At 41.0% G+C, this 21,744-nt stretch overlaps 2 protein-coding genes across 3 annotated transcripts in view; both read right to left on the bottom strand.

Moving 5' to 3' along the window:
• Positions 1-1,263: 1,263 nt before the first annotated feature.
• LOC127634616 (translocon-associated protein subunit alpha-like) lies at positions 1,264-9,346 on the bottom strand. 2 transcript variants are annotated; one of them, XM_052114235.1, is made up of 9 exons: positions 9,162-9,346; positions 8,302-8,429; positions 7,827-7,923; positions 6,241-6,503; positions 5,958-6,034; positions 5,113-5,191; positions 3,272-3,365; positions 2,305-2,319; positions 1,264-2,140 (listed from the first exon to the last, which is right to left on the bottom strand). In XM_052114235.1, the coding sequence occupies exons 1-9, from the start codon at positions 9,226-9,228 to the stop codon at positions 2,073-2,075; spliced, it is 888 nt and encodes a 295-aa protein (XP_051970195.1). In that variant the 5' UTR covers positions 9,229-9,346; the 3' UTR covers positions 1,264-2,072. The 2 variants fall into 2 exon arrangements, with proteins under 2 accessions (XP_051970195.1, XP_051970196.1); XM_052114236.1 differs by lacking the exon at positions 2,305-2,319.
• A 3,824-nt stretch (positions 9,347-13,170) lies between these two features.
• hus1 (HUS1 checkpoint clamp component) overlaps positions 13,171-21,744 on the bottom strand; it is a 14,294-nt gene continuing 5,720 nt past the window's right edge. Inside the window, exons 6-8 of the mRNA XM_052114238.1 lie at positions 13,779-13,878; positions 13,542-13,670; positions 13,171-13,402 (exon numbers count right to left, since the gene is read on the bottom strand). Coding sequence (XP_051970198.1) covers positions 13,320-13,402; positions 13,542-13,670; positions 13,779-13,878 — 312 coding nt within the window. The 3' untranslated portion in view covers positions 13,171-13,319. The remainder of the gene's footprint in view (positions 13,403-13,541; positions 13,671-13,778; positions 13,879-21,744) is intronic.

Genomic DNA, 21,744 nt, shown 5'->3' with positions numbered 1-21,744 from the left:
CTGACTAGTTGCATGAAGTGTCACATTTACTGTTGTAAGACTGCATGTAAAGTTCCCATGTTCAGATTATTCATGACATAGCAGAGATTATTTAGCACAGATGGGACACTTCTATTAAAATAAATAGGAGAAATGGGAACGCCCAGTATGGTGTTTATAAGTGCAATATCAGAAGGATATTCGCAAATGTACAAGAACTTAATAAATATCTGATTTAAATAATAAAGCTGACATATGTCTACAGGAGACCTGATTACAGACACAGAATGGATCCTGTGAGTAACGGGGTCAGGGAAGAGGTGGTTTAGTAAGTACTTTATCAGTATTGAGTTGCAGAGAAGATTAGTGAACTGGAATGAGATCATCATCTTTAATCTCTACAGTCCATGACTTCCTCTAACAGCAACACTATGGATCCAGATCCACTCCAGAACGTTTTGCACATTTATAGGTAAAGAAACAAATATCAGTGACGTCTGGAATATGTTCAAAAAGATGTGTGCAAGAGGGAAATATACAGGTATCCCAACTGGACAGGAGATGTCCAGATATAACCTCACAGATGTTCCCATCACAACAAACACTGGATATGAATTCAAAGGATCTCAGAGGATCAGTTATGCTATAATATGTTTAAATACGTCAACAGAAGCTGAGAAATACAGAGTAGACCTCGATAAGAGCGTTCCAGTGATGGTCAACAGTGGACTGACTTGCTTGTAAGACTTTGAATAAATCCATCATTAATTAAAAGTGTTTTATATGAAGTCGGTCGACTGTTGGTCATGTCTGGGACGCTCTCGGGAGGATATTTCCAGTCATGACAGTCCAGCGCATATCTACTTTTAATGGATACAGACCGAAATCTCAATAACGGTTGGTCAAGATTACGATCAAATAACACATTTCAAATCAGCAGTAAAATCTGACAATACTGGAATCATAAGTGGCGCATTTTTACCTCAGATTGTCAAAAACACAATTTTCCCGCCTTGTATAGCTAATACGCAAGCGCGTTCTTGAGATGATTGACAGGCGATGTGTGTGTGTGTGTATCTAAAAGATGATTGGCTCTTTAAACTGTAAGGCGGGACTTCCTGTGCACGTCCGTTGGGTGTTCTAATAGAAGCAGCCCGTCACCAGCTGTGGCATAAGATCATTAATCTGTGTGAAACTGGACAAACTCATTAAAAGTGCGAGAACTTCCGATCACAGCCGCTTTTACACCTTTTTCCTGCACAAACAATACCAGAAACACGCGTGTATGAGAAAGTGATCATTTATTTATTTAACTGTAAATCTCACATTCACTCGTGTGGAAAAATCACTTTACAGTTTAGCTGATAACGCTTACAACAGTCACAATTTATTACTTTTACAAAAACAAAAACATGGGAAAAATGTTTTTCTCTTCCTGAAATGCAGCTGATGAATAAAGAGAATTACAAAATAGTTTCAATGAACTATAAACTCACGTCAAAAACAGAAAGAGATTGTGTGTTTCTGCAGAAAAAAACTGATAATCACAAACACACAATCTGTTTCCAGCTAATATGAGCTCGTACACACACACGCACGTCTCGCCATCATGTGTGTACATTTCACCACTTGTGTGTGAAACAGAGAAACACAAAGCAAAAATCTGTCACAAAAAAAAAAGAAAAATCAGGCACCTTCTCAAAGCAAATGAATTATTTTGCATGTTTAAATCAGCCGATTTCAATTCATAGACTGAAAAAACACAAAAGCGTTTCAACTGAAGTCGCACGTCATCATCAGCAGAAACACACACATACAGACAAATAAAAACTAAATAAATTGTGTATCTTTGCAATCCTCATGAGACAATTTCAGAAATAAACTGAAGAATACAGAAGCTTTAACAGCACACGTCCTCTTCAATGATGCGCTCATTCACGACTTTATAAAATGTGTTTGTGTTGTTGTGTATCAGTGTGTGTGTGTGTGTGTGTGTGTGTGTATCAGTCTCTCGAAGGGTTCAGTGACGGATGGGTTTTGTCGTCCCAACAGAACACACAGATGAATGGCGTGATATTGACGGTCGTCTCGTCTCATTCGTCTGATCCGGCCGAGCGTTTCTGTGTTCTCTTGCGTGGAGACTGTCTGGGAGACGCTTTATCTGACGGACACAAACACACAATCAACATCTGCATGTGTCAACTACATTAGAAACACTGGATACACACTTTTCTCCTTGTTTTAAAGTACAAAACTTTTAAATCGCTCAATAAAGTTCAGAAGGAAAGAGACGGTAGAATACAGTTTGAAAACGAAGAAACTCACCTCGCCGACTCGCCACTGAAGACACGAGAACACAGAGAGATAAAGAAAAGAGCAGAATGAGTGAACCAGCAGCAACACACACACACACTTGCGCACACAAACCACAAGCACTCACAAAACCACACACACCTACAAGGGCAGGCACACACACCTACATGGGCGGGCGCACACACACACACACACACACACACACACCTACATGGGCGGGCACACACACACACACACACACACACACACACCTACATGGGCGCACACACACACACACACCTACATGGGCGACACGCACACACACACACACACGGGCGGGCGCACACACACACACACCTACATGGGCGGGCGCACACACCTACATGGGCACACGCGCACCAACCTACATGGACACGCACGGGCGCGCACACACACCCCTACATGGGCGGGCGCGCACACACACCCCTACATGGGCGGGCGCGCACACACACCCCTACATGGGCGGGCGCGCACACACACCCCTACATGGGCGGGCGCACACACACACCCCTACATGGGCGGGCGCACACACACACCCCTACATGGGCGGGCACACACACACACCTACATGGGCGGGCACACACACACACACACCTACATGGGCGGGCGCATACACACACACACACCCCTACACGGGCGGGCGCACACACACACACCTACATGGGCGGGCGCATACACACACACACACACAGGCGCACACACACACACACACACACCTACATGGGCACGCGCGCACCAACCTACATGGACACGCACGCGCACACACACCTACATGGGCGCGCGCACACACACACACCGACAGATTTCTCATCAATATTTATAGACTGAAGAATAACAGACCGTTACAGAGAGGAACACAAATAAAAGTGACACATTAAACTCTTTGAATCATGAATGAATGTTACTGAAGATGCTGATTGGCTGTCTGTCTGAGCGGAGTCAGCGATTGGCTGATACTCACTGATCTGGTTGAGTGTTTCCTGTGGGATCCAGCTCATGTCCACATCATTGTGGTTTGATGTTCCCATCTCTACTTTAACTGCTGGTCTCCTCCTCTATAAACACACAATAACACACTTTATAACAACACAAACATCTGATCGTGTTTAACAGCATTTAATGCATCATAACCATTAAACTGGTCAAAAATCTCATTTCCTCCCAGATGTGTGACTTTCTTCTGCAGAACACAAATTAAGATTATTAGGAGAATATTTCAGCTCTGTTGCTCCATACAATGCAAGTCAATGGTGACCAGAACTTTGAAGCTCCAAAAAGCACATAAAGGCAGCATAAAAGTACTCCATAAGACTCCAGTGGTTTAAAGCTTCAAAGTTCTGGTCACCATTCACTTGCATTGTATGGACCAACAGAGCTGTTATATTCTCCTAATAATCTTAATTTGTGTTCTGCAGAAGAAAGACACACACACACATCTGGGATGACATGAGGGTGAATAAATGATGAGAGGATTTACATTTTTGTAAACTCTCCCGTTAATAAAATGTTTGTTAATACTAACAAAAGTTATTACAGTTTAATCATTAAATCACAGATGTGTTGGTCATGGGGAGTTATTTCCTCAACACCCCTTATAGACCAATGAACACCCGTGACCTTTACATGCTGCTTTCATTACTGGAAATTACATTATTACAATCGTTTTAATTCACACAAATTGGCTAATGAATAATTTTGTCTAATTAAGTGAAAAATGACATTTGAGCAATTTCTTAGTTAATAAATATTTTTGAAAACTTTAAAGACTTTTCCAAACCCGGAAAACACAATTATAAATTCCCTGATATTTCCAGGTTTTCCATGACTGTATAAACACTGAAACTAGACCTCTGATATTCTGCATTGATCAGACAGAAGTTAAAATAAGATTTAATGCAAATGATTCACTGTAATCTGAACAGTACATGAAACTGAGCTGGTGTGTTTCACTGATTTGTTGATAAGATGACATCATCATATCAGCGGTGTTTATATGTTCTGTGTGTGCACTTATTTTTATTTTATCCTCTTTTATCCCCAATTTGGAATGCCCAATTCCCAACTCCCTAGCAATGGGACAATTTGGTTACCCCATGTGACTCTACCCTCCCTAGCAACCGGGACAATTTGGTTACCCCATGTGACTCTACCCTCCCTAGCAACCAGCCCAATTTGGTTACCCCATGTGACTCTACCCACCCTAGCAACCGGGCCAATTTGGTTACCCCATGTGACTCTACCCACCCTAGCAACCGGGCCAATTTGGTTACCCCATGTGACTCTACCCACCCTAGCAACCGGGCCAATTTGGTTACCCCATGTGACTCTACCCTCCCTAGCAACCGGGCCAATTTGGTTACCCCATGTGACTCTACCCACCCTAGCAACCGGGCCAATTTGGTTACCCCATGTGACTCTACCCTCCCTAGCAACCGGGCCAATTTGGTTACCCCATGTGACTCTACCCTCCCTAGCAACCGGCCCAATTTGTTTATTCCATGTGACTCTACCCTCCCTAGCAACCAGGACAATTTGGTTACCCCATGTGAGACTACCCTCCCTAGCAACCGGGCCAATTTGGTTACCCCATGTGACTCTACCCTCCCTAGCAACCGGGCCAATTTGGTTATTCCATGTGACTCTACCCTCCCTAGCAACCAGGCCAATTTGGTTGCTATGGAGACCTGGCTGGAGTCACGATTCTAGGTTGATAATCAGAGTCAATACTCACTGAGATACACAGAACCCTGTGTGTGCACTTCTTATGTTATAGTGTGTGTGTGTGTTGTTGTTGTTACTCACCTTGCGTGACTCGAGCAGCTGATGTAGACCGACCACAACCAGCAGAGTGAGACCAGACAAAAACACATACAGGAAGATCCTGAACAAACAGACAAACAAGTCGATCAATAAAACACTGATCCCCGTGACTCTACTGATACAGTTTTTATGACTATTCATATCTTTGTTTGATGTTATATTGTTCATCAGTATTATTTTTAGGGACAAAGCACTGAAAGTGTGTATGCACCCAATGCATCCGTTCTTCCTCTGCCATTGAAGTCTACAGCAGCCCATAGAACCGTACAAGTGGAATGATACCCAATCTTCCAATGTCGGCCATTCTGAATTTAGACATAACATGCTGTATTGTACAGACGCATTGGCGTGCCATTACAAACCTTGGTATGCAGCATCAGCACTATGCCCTGAGGGTACCTATAAAGATTGGGACCAGCGCCACCTTGTGATCAATAGTTATGATTGATTATTTCCACCTATCATACGGTCACTTCTCTCTTTAGATTCTTGGGTCATGCCGAATGTGCTGATACCAAGTCTGCAACACTTTGCCATATTTTGATGGACTTTGTGTCGTAATGACCCCTCGCTGACCTCACCATGCAGATTTGGTGTCTGCGCCACCTACTGGTCAAAAGTTGTAATTAATTGCACTTAAATTTAAGCAATCCTACCCATGATTCTGGCACTTTTTTGTTTTGTTATCGGTGTATGTATTGATACTTTGGCAATATTGTAATCAAACACTATCATGCCAAAATTAAACTTTTGACTAGAGTCCAGCTCCGCCTCCTGATCACACTGAAATCACTGAGTGAGCAGAACTTCACGAGACAACATCTTACGTCTCTCCGTCGAGTCCGTCCTCTCGCTCCGTGATCGTGACCGTCTGATTAAACACGGCGTCCTGAAACACGTTTCCCTGAAGCACACCAGAAAACACCATCAAATGAAGGAAGACATGGAGAGAGGAGCAAACACAAACATCACATGACCTCTGAGCTTCACGGATGGAAACTGAGGAATATACTAGCATACACATTACTGGATGACTGCATTGCATTGTGGGATACAGTATTCAGGACTTTATGCTCTTTGGTGTGTTCAGATGAGTACAGTGTCACTCACGCTGTTGTCTTTATAGTTGAGGTTGATGACGAGACCGAAGGGTCGACCGCCCATGGGTTCAGCCGGGATGAAGGAATACTCAAACGTGGCCTGACGCTGTGGAGGAACCACCGTCCCGAGCTGAAGAGCCGTGAAGTTCTGGATGTAGAACTGGAAGTCCTGCGGGTAACGGAACGAAGCATCCAGAGACTCCACCACGAAGTTCTCCGAGCCTTTATTAGAGAAGCCCAACAGGAACTTCACGATGTCGTTCGCCGGAAAATCTGAAACAGACAGTGACCATTCAGATCAGGTACAAATCTGTGTCTATCGTTGCTGATCATTTTCATCATTTCAAAATAAGAGTCCCCGGTGTGTTTTGGGCCTGTTTAGAAGTCTCACCTTATGCAATAAAATATTCATCAGTTATTATTGGGATTTTGGTAGAACAAAAAACTGCATCTGGGATTTTATTCATCTGACTCTTTGTCTTTGCGCATCATTGTAAAGAAAGAAGTTCTATTAATCTATTTTAAAATCTGTCGGCCGATAAAAAATCGTTTATTGGCAAAATAAATGATCAATCGACCTCTAATACGGAGTTCACGATATTGATTCATTTCTGCTACAATATCTATTTTACTTACATATAAAAGAAAATCTCTCCGCTAATGCTCTTAATTATTAAAAAACCTTCTAGGTATGATTCAAAAATACTAAATTTTACAATTAGCAAATTATCATTATTTCATCAAATTGGTCACACTTTAGCTTTTGAAAAATGTTCAAATTCAGTCTATTCCATCAATTAATGTCTTGAAATGCAATACATATATATATATTTGTTACATTTGTATTGTTTACTTGAATCATTTGTGCCATTTAGAAGTATTTACATATATGTAGATGATACCGTACTGTCTCTTTAAGACCAGCGGCATCATCAGTATGTGCATATAATGAGAGAACAATCTGTGTGCGATTAGAATAAAATGTTTCTTTTTTGGCTTGTTTATAATAGAGGTCGACCAATATTTCAGGTTTACCGATTAATTGGTGCCGATAGATGCTTTTTGGAACTATCGGTTACTGGAAAAAAACAACAACACTGATAGTTGCTGATAGTTTTATATTGTCCTCTGTGGCCAAAACCCTTAAGCTGATGAATATATAAAGATGATAAAACTCTAATTTGTTGAATATTTACATGTATAGGATTGTAGTGGTTAATGTCTCTTCTATTAATGATGTTAATTACTGTGTCTACAGCATTTATTAGCCCATGTGACATTGTTTATTTTATAGTATTTTTATTGTAATACAGTGTAGATGATTGTAAGAGTGCATGTTTGTTTGGAAGCACAGACATTTCAAAATAAGAGTCCTCAGGCTTGTTTATAGTTAAAACTCGTGTTATGCACCAAATCTTCATTTATATCTGGTTATTATTATTGGGGGGTTTCAAACGAAGCAATTATTATTATTGTGCAAAAACATCATTTCCATTCGAAAACAGATACAGAATATTAAAAATATGCTTAATTTTCTTCATACAAAATATGTCATCTTTATTTGATTGTTGTGGGAAATATGAACTGTAGATGTACCGTCTCCTTTGACGAAGAGGATGGTTGTGTCAGCGTTTGGTGAAGCCTTCATCTCTCCCACCAGACCTTCGTCCTCCTCTTCCTCTTTCTCTTCAGTCTGACAACATGAACATCATCAGTACTCAAAAGTAACCCACTACAAATTACTGCTCAAAAACTAATCAGATTACTTTACCAAGTAATCCTTCGAAAAGTAATCACTTATTACTAATAAATACTTTTAAGATACTCAAAATAATGTCTTCGTTAATGACTCGTTATTGGACGAACACTTTACACATAATTCTACATAAATAATACCATTTAATCAATTCCCTTCACTCAAAGACAGTAACTGTAATCAGATTACTACAATTTAAAATGTATTCATTACACTACCTCCGATTACAGCCACTCATCTGTAATCAGATTACAAGGTCAATAATCACTGAATTGATCCACACCAGGTCAGATGAGGTTAGATTAGTTCTCTTACTAGTTCAGTGTTTTCATCATCCTCCACTTCTGCTTCATCATCCTCATCTTCAGCGATGACATCATCAGCCATATCTTCATCCACCGCCTCCTCGTCCTCAGTCGCATCCTGTGCAGCCACCGCCGGACCTGAGCGCACACGCACACACACACACACACACACACACACACACACACACGTGTTTGATTTAAACTCTTTTAAACTTTGTGCTGTGATGCAACAGAATTCATGTGTAATAATGAAAGTTTTGAATAATCTTTATAATCTTTTTAAGGACTTTATAACCTGCCAAACAATATTTAAATGATACCATGGCACTTTAAAACCACAATATACATATACTATGGCATGTAAAACGGTACTCCAAGGGGAATCAGAGAACACTATGGTATTACCAGGGTAAATGTACAGAAACATGATAATACTGCAGTACTTTATTGTTAACGAGACCAAATTCAAAATGAAAGTGCTAAATGTGATGTGCATCAGAGTCCATATAATGAAAGTGACATATATTGCTGTTTAAATGTGTAGAACAGAATATAATCACAGTTATAACGTATACATGTGTTATAAATGCCATATAGCAACAGTTTGAGTGAATCTCAGTTGCAGCTATAAAGGACACGTCACACACACACACACACACACACACACACACACACACACACACACACACACACACACACACACACACTGACTCTAATGTGATTCAAAGAGTTACAGCGACTAATAAAGACACTTTCACATTACTGATGAGTTAATATGCTATTATTATCGATGATTGATCAGATATCAGTGAATATAATGATAGTTTGTGAATTTGCGGCCTTATCAAACACACGAGAATTAAAACTCACCTTTCATGAGCAGCGCGGCGGGAAACGCCAGTAACAGCAGCAGCAGCAGTTTATGCAGCGATTTCATCTTTTCAGTGAGACAATAATAAGACGATAATGAGAATAAATGAGACAGAATGAGAGAAACGCGTCCGAACAAACTCAGCACTGACGAACACCTGCACTGCGCCTGCGCGTCATTAGGGACTGACGTCACACGCAAAGAGACACGTGTCGCTATAGAAATAAAAGAAGCTCTAGAATGGTAATCAGGTGTCTGCAGTGGGCGGGGCCTGTTAGTGGACAGGTACAGGGAGCTTTAAAAATAAATTCTGAATTTTAAATCGTTTTAATACAACGAAATTTAAAGCTAGTCAGTATCAGTATTCAAGTGTAAATTATTCGGTGCTGAAACAAGACATACACGCCACTGTCACGTGATACTTTTCACAGCGCTGGTCAGGATGGACCAATCACAGTCGCTTATGATTACATTTTAATTCCATCATTTAACAGAGATTTCCATTTACAGCTCAGGTATACATTCTTGAAATTTTAGCATAAATAAAATAATAATAATAATATATAAATACATGTGCTGAGATTTGAATGCGGTGCTCTCTGGGCCTCCATGCGCCCCCTGCGGGACGTTTGGTATGTGTTCATTGAAAAGCTGGAAACTGATGCCACTCAATGCGCGTCACTCACTGCCAAACTGCGACTGCGCGTCATCCGGGACAGTGCTGACGTCACACACACAGAGACACGTATACTTCTTTTAAAAAAATTTAAAATTATATTGAAGATTTACGCGTTTCAATTTCATTACAAAATTCCTTAAATTTGGTCAAAAAAAAATATATACCCCCCCCCCCCACCAATTTATTTAGTTAAAGATTACTATTGATGGACGTTTACGCAATTGAAACGCGTAAATCTTAAAAATATAAATGTATGTACGCATGTATAATTTTGAAAGCACTTTTAAAATTAATTAAATTAAATTAATGAATTATTTATTTATTAATATTCATTCTAATATCATAAATAGGTAAAAAATCAACAATGAATCAAACACAACTGCTGGACAAAGCCTTTTATTTCCATACTCGTGAAACACTACAAGATAATTAATGTTAACAAAGACAGTGATGAGGGTAAATAAAGGTGACGTTCTGATCATTTTATTGTTAAGTAAATAAATGTCAGAATACCTGTGACGATTTCAACAACACTCCCGTTGAACACAACAAACCCAAAAGCCAAACTTCTGCACTTTATATGATCTCTCTCAAATCCTGCAGAAAATGAGCTTTTACTTCATCTGTTCATGCATTTCTCACATCACCTGCTCTCAAGAGTCACACTGATTGGGTCTATATGCATCCGTGCAATCACAGGAAATATGATAAAGATGTTACAGACCATATTTACAGTCCTGTCACCACACACAGACAGTTTATGTGATAAAAGATTAATTAAAAAGTACAACAGTCACTTTAGATAACATGATCTCGTTTATTTCTCAGATTGGACTGATTGAAGGAATAATGCAGTTATTTTTATTGACAAACTGAGATGTGACTGGATGAAATCATGACGCTCTGTTGTTCACCCTGATTAAACATACAGATGAAGGTTGTGCTGACCTGTTATCATGACCTCCAATCACACGATTAACCATCAAACTAGTGTGACCAGTAACAGACAACACCTCATTGCTCTCTATCACAAATGCGGCTCACAATAAATTGCTTTTGTAAAGCACACTTTCACTCACATTATTGAAAATTAACACACACAAACAGAAAATCAGCTCAGTTTCTACATACAGAAGATGTTTCAAGAAGTCCAAAATCACTCAGTGATGTGTGATGTCATAAACCAACATAAACCTGATTTGTTACGATGTAATAAGACGCCTAATAATGATGACCACCAACATGACAGTCTTTGAACTAATCATTAAAGCTGTGCTGCTTGACAACATTTAACTCCCCGTTCAGCCCTTGGACCCTTTTCACAGACCTGTTATGATGCGCTTCCGCCTTCTTTAACAACGTAAATGCAGCAAACTCTTTATATTTCCAATGTTTACCCTTTAAGCTCTGTTAAAATATTCCCTGTTTCTGTGGCATTCCCAAAATTAAAGACTAATAACTCAACAAAAGAAACAAGGAGGGTCACGTGATTGCTATCATCGTAAAATAAACTTTTCAATTTTTAATGAAATAGATTATGATACATTCTGAGACTCTCAGCCTAAGAAACTGCTGAAACATCACATTTAACTATTTAGTTTATTTCTTCTAATTTTTCTGATGTGACATTATATATCTCTGGGTGTAAATAATGTCTCACACACACACACACACACACACACACAGACACACAGACACACACACACACAGACACACAGACACACACACACACACACACACACACACACACACGCACGCACTTCCGCCCTGCCACACCCCCCAATATTTATACCATGATCAATGGAAACATGTAAATGCTTCTCGTTGGAAATCTATGGCCTTGATGAAAAAACATCCTCACATGTCCAACACGCTCCTAAAGCCTAAGAAATGTGATATATAAAATAAAAACCACCACTAGACATGCAATATGTGTCTTTACTGCTTACATTATTAACCCACATACAATAAATACTACTAATCAGGTAATCGTTAATAATACTAATCAGGTAATCGTTAGATCATATTTGATCTCATCTGTCACAGCAACAGCACTTTGGAAATTAAAAACTGCCCTTTGCAATCAGATGGTTAACAAATGGTTATATCAACCAACAATTAAATTGTGTCGAATAGAGTAGATGCGGTAACAATGAAGGTAACATGTATTATCATCATTTATATAAAATCCTTAATTTATACTGATACAACGATCTAGTAATCTCCAATAATCTGTGCGAAACAGGGTGTTCCAACTCCACAAACAGCACTTTTTGGGCAATTTCAGCTCAATTCAGCTCCGACAGACAGCAGTTCTGTGGACAACAAAAAACCCGGAAGTGTCGGGACGATCGTTTGTTTGTAAAAAAAGTATCTTCATCTATAAATCAGTAGCCTATAAAGTTTAGCATGGAATATCATTACACAGCGATCCCAAAGATATTCTATGAGGGGACACAGGTAACAAGACAGGAGGCAGCTCTTTTTGAATGGATGTCTATGGAGGAGATGCTTCCCGACGGTAAATAAACTGCTTTTGTGGGGAAACAGCACATAATTTAATTAACTGACCACCTTTCCGCCAATCCACAACACGTTTTACACCAAGCAATCTTTTTGGAGATAACTATGTGTGGAGTTTACTACGATAGAATTGCTGTTTTATTAGGGAAGTCACGGAGGACTTTGCGACAGGTAGGGTGTCAGTTTACGGCTCTCTCCATTCATTTGTATGGTATCCGCCAACTGTGACTGATTGTCGTAAAACGCCAGTAGACCGTTCATCTGTGGGAATAATGCAATGCAATAATTCACAATAGAAGCTCTCTGGTAATTTATGCACATATTTCCCATCATGCCCCACTTTGAATCACAGAAACCACTAAAACGATTAAAATATCACCTTCAGTGGGATTTCTAGTTGAAATGGTTCATATTCATATTAAAATAAGAAAAATGCAACATATTAGAGAAAATGATATTGTTACAAATATACTACCGTTGACGGCACTTATGTCGTGACTAGGATATATAAATGCTTTGAAAGACCTGTGTTTGTAAAAAACTAATCCGAGGGTGGTGGATTCATCTCAAATGAATACTTCAGATCATTGCAATGCCACAGACTTGTTTCAACACCGTGGTCCCTTCTACCACAGCCAAACTTGACCAGTTTTTTAAACTATTCATTCACCACATACTAGCCCAGAACAGCCCACACACATCTGACATCATCACAAGACTTTTTGTGATTTATTGTCTATAAAGCTGCTATGAAAATATGCACTATACTGTAGGCAAATGAATATTCTAAAAACATGTACTACAGCAAAAAAAAATTTTATTCATAAATATATTCATTCACATAAACTTCAAAAACAAAAAAGTTATTTTTCATTTAAGAGTCTAAAAACTGACTCTTGAAATATTCAGCAGTTGAGTAGCTTTGATGTTCAGTAGTTCATTCATCTCTATGACGTCACACTACAGCAGGAATAAAGTACTGAAGAGACACGTCTTCATGCAGAAAAATCAGGTGAAGAATCCTTCTGTGAACGATATCTGAGGTAAAGAACAACACAAATGCATTGTTCATCAAACAGACAAGGCTTTGATGTAGTGTGGACAGTGAGTTACATTTATATATAGTATCTGTGATGTCACATTGTGATATATGTGATGTATCTGGTGATGTTCTTACTGCACATGGCTCTGCTGGGGTTGACCTGTTGACCCGTGAGGAACTGCTGTAGTTTTCTGATGTCCACACGAGCTTCAGCCATGAGTTCAGTGTCTCGGCTCTGACTGGCGTTCTGTGAGCCGTCATCACCTGACAGACGAACAACACCGTAAATATCATCAGTAAACACATCTCATGACATTCAAGCACCTGAATGTCAGTAGAAGCATGCACAGAATGGTTGTGTTGTTGTCTCACCCCAGGGAGGATTGCCCAGCGCTTTAAAGTGTGTTGTGACAGACACCAGATCAGTTTCGATCTTTAGATTCATTTCACCGTTCAGATTGGCTTCTAACACCTCAAAACACACAAACAGAGAACATGCAGTACAATAAATATACTGATACACTGATAACACACACCACACAACACAACAAACCACACACAACACAATACAGATGAAACGCTTCACACACACACACACAATACACAGATGAAACGCTTCACACACACACACACACACAATACACAGATGAAACGCTTCACACACACACACACACACACACACACACACACACACACACACACACACCACAGATGAAACGCTTCACACACACACACAGATGAAACGCTTCACACACACACACACACACACACACACACACACACACACACACACACCACAGATGAAACGCTTCACACACACACACACACACACTACACGCTTCACACACTTCACACACACACACTACACGCTTCACACACTACACGCTTCACACACACACACACACACACACCACAGATGAAACGCTTCACACACACACACACACTACACGCTTCACACACTACACGCTTCACACACACACCACAGATGAAACGCTTCACACACACACACACACACTACACGCTTCACACACACACACACACACTACACGCTTCACACACTACACGCTTCACACACACACACACACACACACTACACGCTTCACACACTACACGCTTCACACACTACACGTTTCACACACACACACACACACACACACACACACACACACACACACACCACAGATGAAACGCTTCACACACACACACACACTACACGCTTCACACACTACACGCTTCACACACACTACACGCTTCACACACACACCACAGATGAAACGCTTCACACACACACACACACACTACACGCTTCACACACACACACACACACACTCTACACGCTTCACACACTACACGCTTCACACACACACACACACACACACACACAACACGCTTCACACACTACACGCTTCACACACACACACACACACACCACAGATGAAACGCTTCACACACACACACACACACACACACACACACACACACACTACACGCTTCACACACTACACGCTTCACACACACTACACACACACACACACACACACACACGCACACACACACAACACAGATGAAACACTTCACACACACAAACACACACACAACACAGATGAAACGCTTCACACACACACAACACAGATGAAACGCTTCACACACACACACACTACACAACACAGACAAAATGCTTCACACACACATGAAACGCTACACACACACTACACAACACAGATGAAATGCTTCACACACACTACACAACACAGACGAAATGCTTCACACACACACACACACACACACACACACACACACACACACACACACACACACACACACACACTACACAGACGAAACGCTTCACACACACACACACACACACTACACAATACAGATGAAACGCTTCACACACACACACACACACACTACACAACACAGACGAAATGCTTCACACACACACACACACACACTACACAACACAGACGAAACGCTTCACACACACACACACACACACACACACACACACACACACACACACTACACAACACAGACGAAACGCTTCACACACACACACACACACACACTACACAACACAGACGAAACGCTTCACACACACACACACACACACAACACAACACAGATGGAACGCTTCACACACTCACAACACAAATGAAATGCTTCACACACACACACTCACACAACACGGATGAAACGCTTCACACACACACAACACAACACGGATGAAACGCTTCACACACACACACACAACACAGATGAAATGCTTCACACACACACACACACACTACACACAACACAGATGAAATGCTTCACACACACACACATTACACAGATGAAACGCTTCACACAAACACTACACACACACACACTACACAGATGAAACACTTCACACACACACTACACACACACACACTACACAGATGAAACGCTTCACACACACACACACACACACACACACACACACCACAGATGAAACGCTTCACACAAACACTACACACACACACTACACAGATGAAACGCTTCACACACACACTACACACACACACACAACACAGATGAAATGCTTCACACACACACACACACACACACCACAGATGAAACGCTTCACACACTACACAGATGAAACGCCTCACACACACTACACACACACACACACACTACACAACACAGATGAAACGCTTCACACACACACATACTACACAACACAGATGAAGCGCTTCACACACACACACTACACAACACAGATGAAACGCTTCACACACACACACACACACACACACACACAACACAGATGAAACGCTTCACACACACTACACAGATGAAACGCTTCACACACACTACACACACACACACACACTACACAACACAGATGAAACGCTTCACACACACACACACACACACTACACAACACAGATGAAACGCTTCACACACACACACACACACACACACACACACACACACACACACACACACTACACAACACAGATGAAACGCTTCACACACACACACACACACACACACACACACACGAAACGCTTCACACACACACACACACACACACACACACTACACAACACAGATGAAACGCTTCACACACACTACACAGATGAGAAGCTTCACACACACTACACAGATGAGAAGCTTCACACACACACACACACCACAGACGAAACGCTTCACACACACACACAACACACACACACTACAACACAGACGAAAGGCTTCACACACACAACACACACACTACAACACAGACGAAATGCTTCACACACACAACACACACACTACAACACAGACGAAAGGCTTCACACACACAACACACACACTACAACACAGACGAAAGGCTTCACACACACAACACACACACTACAACACAGACGAAATGCTTCACACACACAACACACACACTACAACACAGACGAAAGGCTTCACACACACAACACACACACTACAACACAGACGAAATGCTTCACACACACACACACACACACACACACACTACAACACAGATGAACCGCTTCACACACACACACACACACACACACACACACACACACACACACTACACAACACAGATGAAACGCTTCACACACACACTACACAACACAGATGAAACGCTTCACACACACACACACACACACACACACACACACACACTACAACACAGATGAAATGCTTCACACACACACACACACACACACATTACACAACACAGACGAAATGCTTCACACACACACACTACACAACACAGATGAAACGCTTCACACACTCACACACACACACACACTACACAACACAGACGAAACGCTTCACACACACACACACACACACACAACACAGACGAAACGCTTCACACACACACACAACACAGACGAAACGCTTCACACACACACACACACACTACACAATAGACGAAACGCTTCACACACACACACACACACACACACACACACACACACTACACAACACAGACGAAACGCTTCACACACACAACACAGAAGAAACGCTTCACACACACACACACACACAAAACACAGATGAAACGCTTCACACACATACACACACACACACATACACACACTACACAACACAGACGAAATGCGTCACACACACACGAAACGCTACACACACACACTACACAACACAGATGAAACGCTTCACACACACACACACACATACACACACTACACAACACAGACGAACGCTTCACACACACACACACACTACACAACACAGACGAAACGCTTCACACACACACACACACACACACACACACACACACACACTACACAACACAGACGAAACGCTTCACACACACACACACACACACTACACAACACAGACGAAACGCTTCACACACACACACACACACACACACACTACACAACACAGATGAAACGCTTCACACACACACACACACACACACACACACACACACACACTACACAACACAGACGAAACGCTTCAACACACACACACACACACACACTACACAACACAGACGAAACGCTTCACACACACACACACACTACACAACACAGACGAAACGCTTCACACACACACACACACACACACACACACACACACACTACACAATACAGATGAAACGCTTCACACTAGTGTTGTCAAAAATATCGATTTTTCGTTAAATATCGATACTGAAATATCTAAACGGTATCAATATTAATTTACTAAAGTATCGATACACCAATAGGCTACTAGCCGAGCTGTCAATTTCACTTCTCTCCAAAGGCGCATTGACAAATAGCGCACGCGCACTCGTCTCATTCACTAGCAAAATTGAAGTGAAAGGAAAGATGGCGAGTGCATCTCCGACGCGACCGCCTTTGATCGATAAAGAACACAGCAGGAGTGCTATCTGGAAATATTTTGGATATGAAGCAAATGAACATGGAAAGCCGAAGGACACAAGCAAGCCAATATGCAAGAGATGCTACAGAGCAGTGCTAACAAAAGGCGCTAACACCACTAATATAGCAAAGCACCTGAAAGACCGACACCCGGATCTATATAAAGAATTTCGAGAGGTTAGTAACTCTTCTTATTTGAACATTTCTGAAACATTAACCAAGATGGCCCATTATTGTTGTTGATATGAGAGAGTGTGATTGTTTAAAGCACTATATAAATATAGGTGACTTGACTTCATGTCGATCCAATAAGTATTGTTTTCGCGTGTGATGCACGCACGTTTTCGTTTAAATCTGTTCATCAAATAACGTTAATGTATTAACCAGCATTTATGACCGATGAGCATTGCATTTGTTACAGTATATTTTAATCTTTGATAACAGTAGGTAATAAAAATACATCATGTTAGCTCTGGTCTAATGAAGAAAATATTAACAGATAGAACTTTGGATTTTAATTAGCACGTGTATTAGTAAATGTTAGTTTAAATAAACCTTTTTACTAAGATTAATAAATGTTTTGGAAGTATTTTTCATGAATTATTCATGTTAACAATTAAATATCTATTACCATTAACCTACGTTCTTAGATAAGTTAGTTCAGTACATTTTAAAAGTGTGGTCTAAAAAGAAAAATGTTTATTGAATTTTGGCATTCTCTTTTAGCACCAGAAAGAAGATGAGACTCGGCCTGCAACAGAAACAACACACACACAACCTACACTACCATCTGTATTTGAACAGCAAAGAAAGTATGAAGCAAACTCAAATGAAGCCAAGAAGCTGAACAGGGCTGTAGCAGTGTACATATGCATGGATCAGGTTCCTGTGTATACTGTTGAGAAACCTGGCTTCAAACAACTTCTTCAACATTTGAACAACAGGTATGCCCTTCCTTCACGAAACTTTTTCATGCACACTGAAATCCCAGCCCTATATAACAAAATGAAAGAAATAGTCATGAACAATCTTGGAAAGAAAAACTTTTTTCATGCACCACTGATCTGTGGACAAGCAGGGCCACTTCCACGTTCATGGCAGTAACTCTGCAATTTGTCACTGAAACCTGGGATATGCAGAGCTGGTGTTTGGGCTGTATTGGGCTCCACACTGAGCACACAGCAGAATGCTTGAGGGAAGCATTGGAAGAGATGATACAAGAAGCATGGAAGCTGGACATGTCATACATGGCTGGTATCACCACTGATAATGCTTCAGCAAACAAGAAAGCATTTCAGCAAGACTTCACATGGGTCCCCTGCTTTGGGCATAACTTGCACCTTGCCATTAACAAGGGCCTAGATATAGACCGTGTGTCTGGATCACTGTCGAGCTTGAGAAAGACAGTGTCTGCCTTCAGCAGGTCACCAAAGATGTTGCAACAGCTGAAGAAAAAACAAAAAGATTTGCAACTGCCTGAACACATAATGATCCATGATGAGCCCACACGCTGGGACTCAGCTTATGAAATGGTGGAGAGATTTCTAGAACTAGCTGATGATCGGAAGAAATGGCACCTCATGCCCAAAGATACAGATATTACAGTTCTTGAGACTGTTAAAGAGGTATTGAGCCCCGTCAGCTCTTTCACGGATGCCCTTAGTGGCTGAAAAACACACCACTATCTCTGCAGTCCTGCCTCTGAGTTGGAAGATCTTCTCTACTTTGACAGTTGAGGAAGGTGACAGCAACCTAAAATGTCAACTTAAAGACAACATCAGAGAAGATCTCAGACATAGATATGAGAACACACATCTGCAGCTGATATTAAACAAAGCCACATTTCTTGACCCAAGGTTCAAGGACAGTTTTGTAACCTTAAGAGAGGAGGTTAAACAGAATCTTATGGTCAGTTTCAATTTGCTAGAAGCAGGGGGCCAAAGTCAGCAAACATCATCTCCAGATGACAAGCAGCAACCAGCAAAAAACTAAAACAGATCTGAAGAGACTGTTAACAAACATACAGGGGAAAAAAAGAATGAACATGGAGAGGGTTCATCATCCAGAGAAAGTGAGAGTGCAGAAACGGAACTCAAAAATGAGTTTTCAATATATGAAAAGATGCCTGAGATCAGTGCAGAAGAGGACCCACTCACATGGTGGAGGACACATGAGACAACTTTACCTCACCTTGCCCAGTTTGCTAAGAAGTATTTGTGCATCTCTGCTTCAAGTTCAGCTTCAGAGCGTGTATTTAGTACATCAGGGCTCATTTGCAGTGCAAGAAGGGCACGACTTACAGAGGAGCACATCGACATGCTGGTGTTTCTAGCTCAAAATCTGAAACTGTAGGATACAGTAATGGGTGTCAATCTCACTCACCTCTGTAGAGAACCTGCATAGAACTGCAGCAACAGATTCCATTCAATTATTTTGTTTACTAATTTGTTACTTGATGCATAAGATTGCACTAATCTTGTTTTTGTTTGAAGTTTAAGTATCTTTTGTTGAGACTGTGATTGTATTTGATTTAACTTGGACATACAAAAGATTGCACTTTTTTTTACTTGCACTTTATTGTTTTTTGAATGTATGGCAATCTGAGATGCCTTTGAACAAGTGCACTACCTCAGGACATTTTTGTTATAACATACCTCATTTGTCATGTTCTAGAATTGTTATTTTTAGCTTTAAATAAAAAAAAAAATACCCCATTTATATTGTGTCAATTTTTTTTCTCTGTATCGAAAATGGTATCGAATATCGATATTTTTCAAGGTATCGTATCAAAGTTAGAAATTCTAGTATCGTGACAACACTACTTCACACACACCACACAACACAGACAAAACGCTTCACACACACACACACAACACAACACAGATGGAACGCTTCAAACACACACAACACATATGGAACGCTTCACACACACACACACACACACACACACACACACACACACACACACACACACACAACACAGACGAAACGCTTCACACACACACACAACACAGATGAAACGCTTCACACACACACAACACAGATGAAACACTACACACACACACACACACACACACACACACACACACACACACACACACACACACACACACACACACACACACACACACACACACACACACACACACACACACACACACAACACAGACGAAACGCTTCACACACACACACACACACAACACAACACAGATGGAACGCTTCACACACACTACACAACACAGACGAAACGCTACACACACACACACACACTACACAACACAGATGAAACGCTTCTCACACACACACAACACAACACAGATGAAACGCTTCACACACACACACAACACAGATGAAACGCTTCACACACACACAACACAACACAGATGAAACGCTTCACACACACACAACACAGATGAAACACTTCACACACACACAACACAGATGAAACGCTTCACACACACAAC

Source organism: Xyrauchen texanus, chromosome 41 (assembly GCF_025860055.1).
Source record: "Xyrauchen texanus isolate HMW12.3.18 chromosome 41, RBS_HiC_50CHRs, whole genome shotgun sequence".
Lineage (NCBI taxonomy): Eukaryota > Metazoa > Chordata > Actinopteri > Cypriniformes > Catostomidae > Xyrauchen > Xyrauchen texanus.
The sequence above is the reverse complement of the archived record's forward strand: the minus strand, read 5'-3'. Positions and strand labels throughout refer to the sequence as shown.

Coding starts and splice junctions, on each gene's coding strand:
- LOC127634616 (XM_052114235.1), bottom strand. CDS start 9,228: ATGAAATCGCTGCATAAACTGCTGCTGCTGCTGTTACTGGCGTTTCCC. Junction 8,430..9,161: donor CGCCGCGCTGCTCATGAAAG/GTGAGTTTTAAT, acceptor GTGTGCGCTCAG/GTCCGGCGGTGGCTGCACAG. Junction 3,366..5,112: donor AGCTGCTCGAGTCACGCAAG/GTGAGTAACAAC, acceptor GTGTGTTTATAG/AGGAGGAGACCAGCAGTTAA.